The sequence below is a fragment of the Poecilia formosa genome, unplaced genomic scaffold (genome assembly GCF_000485575.1).
Source record: "Poecilia formosa unplaced genomic scaffold, Poecilia_formosa-5.1.2 Scaffold616, whole genome shotgun sequence".
Taxonomy (NCBI): domain Eukaryota; kingdom Metazoa; phylum Chordata; class Actinopteri; order Cyprinodontiformes; family Poeciliidae; genus Poecilia; species Poecilia formosa.
Genome location: NW_006800555.1, coordinates 1 through 6,761, shown reverse-complemented (window position 1 = coordinate 6,761; position 6,761 = coordinate 1). Strand labels below are relative to the sequence as shown.

Sequence of the window (6,761 nt, the reverse complement as noted above, 5' to 3'; positions counted from 1 at the left end):
CTGGCGTTTGAACATCTGGAGAAAGGAAACATCATGTTCTACCAAGAAGACCTGGAGCAGTGTGGTCTGGATGTCACAGAGGCCTCAGTGTACTCAGGAGTTTGTACAGAGATCTTCAAAAGAGAGAGTCTGATCTTCCAGAAACCAGTTTACTGCTTTGTTCACCTGAGCATCCAGGAGTTTCTGGCTGCAGTTTATATGTTCCACTGTTTCACCAGCAGGAAAACAGAGGTGATGAAGAAGTTCCTGGGGAAAGAGGAGAATGATGATTTCATCATCCGTGATGAAATCCTCATCCGTGATGAGGATTTCAGTGTCTATGACAGGGAGAGATATGACAGTGAAACATCTCTGGAGGGATTCATGAACAGAGTCATGTCTAAATCCTTCAGCAGTAAAAAAGGCCACCTGGACTTGTTTGTTCGTTTCCTTCATGGTCTCACTCTGGAGTCCAACCAGAGTCTGTTAGGAGGCCTGCTGGGTCAGACAGAGATCAGTCCAAGAACTATCCAGAGAATCATCAACAATCTGAAGAAGATGAACACTTATAGAATCTCTCCTGACAGAAGCATCAACATTTTCCACTGTCTGGTGGAGATGAACGACCTCTCAGTGTTTCAGGAGATCCAGCAGCTCCTGAAATCAGGGAAGGAGCTCTCAGAGATCCAGTGTTCAGCTCTGGCCTTCATGCTGCAGATGTCAGAGGTTCTGGATGAGTTGGACCTGGAGAAGTACAACACATCAGAATGGGGCCGACTGAGACTGGTTCCAGCTGTGAGGAACTGCAGAAAGGCTCGGTGAGTCCAGATCAGTGATGGCATAGTGACTTTGGAAAAGTAACTTTAATCGGATTACTGATTACTTGATTTGGAAAGTAACTAAGTTACATTAAAAATAACTTTTTTAGTTACTTTCAGCAGCTGCTAACAACAACGCTCCACCACCTGTGAAAGTTACATTAAGCTTTGCCAAAACTTAATTGCAAGTTATTTTGTAATAGTAATATCAACAATGTGTTTCCACTTATAGGGTTGAAATGAAGGGCAGATTGTTAAATGGTTACAACAGCACAAAAAACTGTAGTAATCTTTGTGTGTTTCTATATTGTCTGAAAACTCTAAATAGTATTTTAGCCCCCCTCCCTGCCCCAGCCTCCTGGCCCTGTGTTTGCTGTCATAGCTCACAGATGTAACGCTCTTATTAAATGCGCAGGTCTGACTGCAAGGTTTAGTGTTAACCACTTTGTAAAATCAGAAGTAGGCACGGCATGGAGTCATGATTGGGTGGATAATTGATGCAACTGATGCAAAACGCTTTGTTTATATTGCTATTTATTGCAGTGGAAATAATAATAATGACAATAATAATAATAATAACAGCAAAAACTAAACAAAAATAAATTGTTCAAAAGAAACAAGGAGAGGGGGAAAAAAACAACCCAACAAAGAAATAATGATCAATAATACTTCAAAACCAAATGTAGTTCAAAAGAAGTCCAAGAGCAACGGGAGAATTGTTCTTTTCCTTTAGATACTCCCTTAAAGTTTATTTTGTTTCCTGTATGGAAAGTATTGTTTGGTTTTCCTGTGTGAAAAGTGTCGTTTGGTTTTCCTGTGTGAAAAGTGTCGTTTGGTTTTCCTGTGTGGAGAGTGTCTTTCTTTTTCCTACCACCAGATGGTGTGTGGGTAGCCCGCCATCCTCCGTCATCAAGCAAGTCGATGAAGGGGGAGAAAAAAAACCTGACCTAAAAGGCCAGAAAACATACATAAAGTTCATATATAAATGTTATATTTATATAAGCTAAATGGGAAAAAACAAATACATACTGCTATGCATTGACAACCACTTCATATTTTATAAAAAATAAGAAAAAAAAGTCCTTTTAAAAAGAAAAGTGCACTTCATAATTCAAGTTCAAAATTTCTCAAAGTAATTAGCAGTCGCTACAAACAACTAATAATAAATCAAATCAATCAACTTTAAGAATGTGATTGATCAAAGTAGCTACAAACAAAATCATATTAGGTACCAGACTTCATAGATGCACCAGCATGGAATACAACAATAACCAAAGAAATCATGAAAAATAATCAAATCTAAAGTTGAAAGGGAAGCCTTTAAATATTAAAGGTGTGGCCTTTAATTCGGCTTTAACAATGTGACTTTTTATTAAGTAAGTAATTAGCAAGTGGACTGAACTGATGTGGCAACTAATTGTCGAGTTGGTAGCTAATGCTAACTGGCGGCGCACTGCGGAAATAACGCCCCATCATATATATGAATGATATTTACTCACCGTCGAGTAACAGATTGTCTGAGGAGGTGGATGCAATGTTAACTTGTTCTCATCAGAAGGTAAACCAGGCGTCAACAAAGCCCAGCCTGGTGAGAATTTCAGCAGATATATTAGCGGCGCTAGTATTGCTGGTACAACATCAAGTTCAGATGGTACTTAACTCACCGCAGATCCTCGAGTTTTAGGGATGAATTTGTTCAGTGATGAGTCGAGTTGGAGGTTTGAGATTGTTTTATTAACAACCGACGCCACAACCAACAGTGAGCAGCAGCACAGTGGAAAACCCGGAAATACACATGAGGGTCCCAGCTGTTAAAGGGACGGCTTAAAGGGCAGGTGGTTGGGGCGTGGCGGTCACGTGGGTTACACAGAGCTTCTCCTGCTGCTCCACAGCTCAGATCACCTTCTGCACAGATTAGTGACATTTATCTTAATATTAATGATTATAATGGTGTTTAGTTGCACAACTTTACAGACTCGTTCATTCATGACTGTTTTCACCTTTATTGCTGTTCATATTAGTCTCAATGTTTGCAGTTTTCTGGAGCTCAACGTGAAGCTCGACGTCATTCACAGCAAATATTAACTTGACATTAACAAAGACACAGCAGGACGGATCATCTGGGAAATGATGGAGAGTCTGACTAAAACTACCTGGATGCCAGATAGATTCTGGGGTTTATTATGCGTTTCTGCTTATTTACAAACCCAAATGAGAAACTTCACGTTCAGAAACAAACCCAAAAAACTGCAACCAGCGACTCATTAGTTTTCCAAGTGACTTTAGAAAAAACAAGTCCAGAGCCGTTTATAATAATCTGACTTGGTGACAGAAACTCAATAGTTCCTGATTTTCCATCAACAAAATGTTCATCTTCCTCCATTGTTTACGTTTGTGTCGCTGCTGATACTGTTGCATAGAAACGGCGGTCGCTCCCCAAGACACGTAGAAGTAACTTTAGTCTGATTACTGGATTTAAAAAAGCAACTCGTTACTGAAAAACTGGTCCAGATGTGTTCATTGTATTCATTCACATAATGAATGCTGTGTGAATGCAGCATTCATTGTGTGAATGCAGCATTCATTGTTTACATTGTTGCTCTGTTTCTTCTTCGTAGCTCAAATTGCTTCTGGTCGTCTTTGGCCTTTACTTCCTTCATTCTTTGGACGATTTCAATCATCTAAACATTCAGCTGCTACAGGACAGCATTGCTGCAGCTTTTAATATTTAGAGGTTTTTATAAATATTCCACTTTTTATCAGTCTTCATGTATTTAATTCTATAAAACTGTTTTTTCTGACAAATTCAATCAATCAGACACATTTTTAACTTTCACTCATTGGGCCGCTTCCCCATAATTCACATCTTTGGATCTTTGGCTCTTTTTTTATAAAATCCCTGTTTAGGTTTGATGGAAACTTGGACCATTAAAATAAACTCCTGCATCAAAGTTGTTGCCCTTTAATCTAGTTGGAAACTTTGTGAACCAACTTTTCTTCTGCCCACTAGTTTCCTCTGAGTTTATAAATGAGAGCAACATGAATGGATGGTTCTGTAACCTCTGTCTGCTGCCAGTCTTGGTCAGGATTCTGTTGCAAAACAGATTTTCAGTCTCAGTGGGATTTTCCTGCTGAAATGAAGGTTAAATAAATAAATTAGTGATTATTTTCTGCTTCATAAAAAGTCATTTCTGGAGGAGTCCTGGTTTCTGTCAGATCCTCCCAAAGCTCTGAGAATCTGCTTCCAGAGCTGGAACCATTTTCCTCATCAGCTCTTCATCTGCAGCCTTTATGAAGCTGTTAATGTCCATAAAGACCTGGAGAGACATGAGCTGCATCACTCTAGAGCAGCTGACCAAACTGTTGGAGACCAGGATCTACTTTTTCTCTCACCAGCCGGCTGAGATCTACCACTCACCCTCAGAAACTGTAAATTAAACTCTATATGCAAATATACATCAGTTATAGCAGACATGTTGAAGTGATAGAAAACCTGATGCAGTTTCTTCCTCTGTGAGATTCTGACACTGGGAGGAGGTTACTGGTTTCTCAGTCAGAAGCTGGTTGTAAACCAGTAGGTATCAATCAGTTATGGCAGATCTGAACTTTGACCTCAAAATGAGAAACTTCAGACTGATAGGAGGAACCAAAGAGTTAAAATCTTGTGAAGTTTGGATATTTTTCCTCCAACAGGATCAGAGGAATCAAACCAGATGTTGGGCTGGATTTTATTTCAGTGTCATTTGTGAATGTTAGAGCCTCATTTTGGAGCTATAAAGGTTGAAAAAGGTTTTTATTTTGGAGAAAATCTCATCAATATTTCCACTAAATAAGAGACAAATATAAATATCATGTTTGATGGAGGAAAAGCCTCTCAGACTCTGAGCTCAAAGCGAGATGCCAGAGAACCAGACTAATATTTTATATTAGAAAATTAATTTAATTCCACATAATTATTGCAGTAGAAGCCATTTCTTTAAGACTTAATTAAATATATTTGTCCTATTTGATGTTTGTTGTGAATAACTTATACTCACAAATGAACGAGGTAATTCGTCCATTTGTCGTTTATTGAACGTTCAGAAACTACAGCAGCTGTAATGAGCCACAGACAAACTAGAGGAGCTGAAGTTTGTCTAGAAAATGGATGAATAGAAACTATTTTCTGATCATCACCATCCGCTCCACCATGTTGGGTCTGTTAGGATATCAGCTCCACTGGTTTCATCCGTTCCTTCATCTTCCAATGAAAATCCTGTTTAAAGTCATGTGATGAAGAGCTTCTGGTCCAGATTGTTGCTGCAGCAGTCAGAGCTCAGCATGAAGAAACAGGGAGGTTTGCTAACAGGTAGCCAAGATGGCCGCCGCTAAAACCTTCAGTTGTTCTGAGAACATGAAGCCTGAACTATTGGAACCTGTTGCTCAGCTTCTCTATTAAATGGATCTTTGAACAGAACCAGAACCAGGATGTTAGTTATGAAATGATCAAACTCAGTAAATTGATGTGAAGGCCAGATGTTCATCAGATGATATCAATGTTATCATATGTGTTCATATAGATTATCTGGTTTAATCAGAACTGACTTTATTTCTTCTCTAATCACAGACTTGGTGGCTGTTGGCTCTGAGAGGCTGAATGTGAAGTTTTGGCTTCAGCTCTGAAGTCCAACCAACATCTGACTGAACTGGAAATAAGTGAGATCTACATACAGGGAAACATTAGAGACTCTGGACTGAATCATGTGTTTGAGATCCTGCAGAGTTCAGTCAGTAAAGTGAAGAGTCTGAGGTTTGTTTTCTCTATTTATCCTATAAAATATTTCATTGATACTTTGATATTTATTTATCTTCACATTTATTCTGTTTTCTTTAAAAACAATCTGCTCTAAATGTCAGAATATAATTTATAAAATCTTTTGCTTTGTAATTGAATTATTTTCCTTTTCAGACTTTGAGAAAATTGATCTTTATTTTTCATTTTAAAATGTTTTGGACTGATGAACAAAAATAAGTGAAATGATGATAATTAATGATGGAGATGTTTCAGTTTGTTCTGAAAAGATTCAGATGATCAGATTGATTTATTTCTCTTTTCTTCTTCACATTAATAATGAAAAGTTCCTCCAGAGTAAAACCAGAACCAGAACCAGGATGTTAGTTATGAAATGATCAAACTCCGTAAATTGTTGTGAAGCCCAGATGTTCATCAGATGATATCAATGTTATCATATGTGTTCATATAGATTATCTGGTTTAATCAGAACTGACTTTATTTCTTCTCTAATCACAGACTTGGTGGCTGTTGGATCTCACAGGCTGAATGTGAAGTGTTGGCTTCAGCTCTGAAGTCCAACCAACATCTGACTGAACTGGAAATAAGTCAGATCCACATACAGGGAAACATTAGAGACTCTGGACTGAATCATGTGTTTGAGATCCTGCAGAGTTCAGTCAGTAAAGTGAAGAGTCTGAGGTTTGTTTTCTCTATTTATTCTATAAAATATTTCATTGATACTTTAATATTGATTTATCTTCACATTTATTCTGTCTTCTTTAAAAACAATCTGCTCTCTAAATGTCAGAATATAATTTATAAAATCTTTTGCTTTGTAATTGAATTATTTTCCTTTTCAGACTTTGAGAAAATTGATCTTTATTTTTCATTTTAAAATGTTTTGGACTGATGAACAAAAATAAGTTAATAAGTCAAATGATGATAATTAATGATGGAGATGTTTCAGCTTGTTCTGATTCAGATGATCAGATTGATTTATTTCTCTTTTCTTCTTCACATTAATAATGAAAAGTTCCTCCAGAGTAAAACCAGAACCAGACCAGTTATGTTTCATAACCAGAAACTATAACATGAATAAAAACTGCCAGCAGCAGCCGGTTCCTCCAGCTCAGCTTTGTGCTGAAGCTGTGGTTCTGTTGGACCGGGTCAGAGAAGAACCGTCTCTTCAG

The 6,761-nt window shown here is 37.8% G+C and overlaps 1 protein-coding gene and 1 long non-coding RNA gene across 2 annotated transcripts; one reads left to right on the top strand and one right to left on the bottom strand.

Annotated features, from left to right (window-relative positions):
• Positions 1–6: 6 nt before the first annotated feature.
• On the top strand, positions 7–5,510 carry LOC103130210 (protein NLRC3-like). The gene is made up of 2 exons (XM_007541538.2): positions 7–797; positions 5,404–5,510. Exons 1-2 carry the CDS (start codon positions 34–36, stop codon positions 5,423–5,425), a joined length of 786 nt encoding a protein of 261 aa, XP_007541600.1. The 5' UTR covers positions 7–33; the 3' UTR covers positions 5,426–5,510.
• Positions 1,172–2,602, bottom strand: LOC107834416 (uncharacterized). The gene is made up of 3 exons (XR_001660208.1): positions 2,462–2,602; positions 2,297–2,382; positions 1,172–1,744 (listed from the first exon to the last, which is right to left on the bottom strand). It is a non-coding gene; the product is annotated as an uncharacterized LOC107834416 (long non-coding RNA).
• Positions 5,511–6,761: the final 1,251 nt, after the last annotated feature.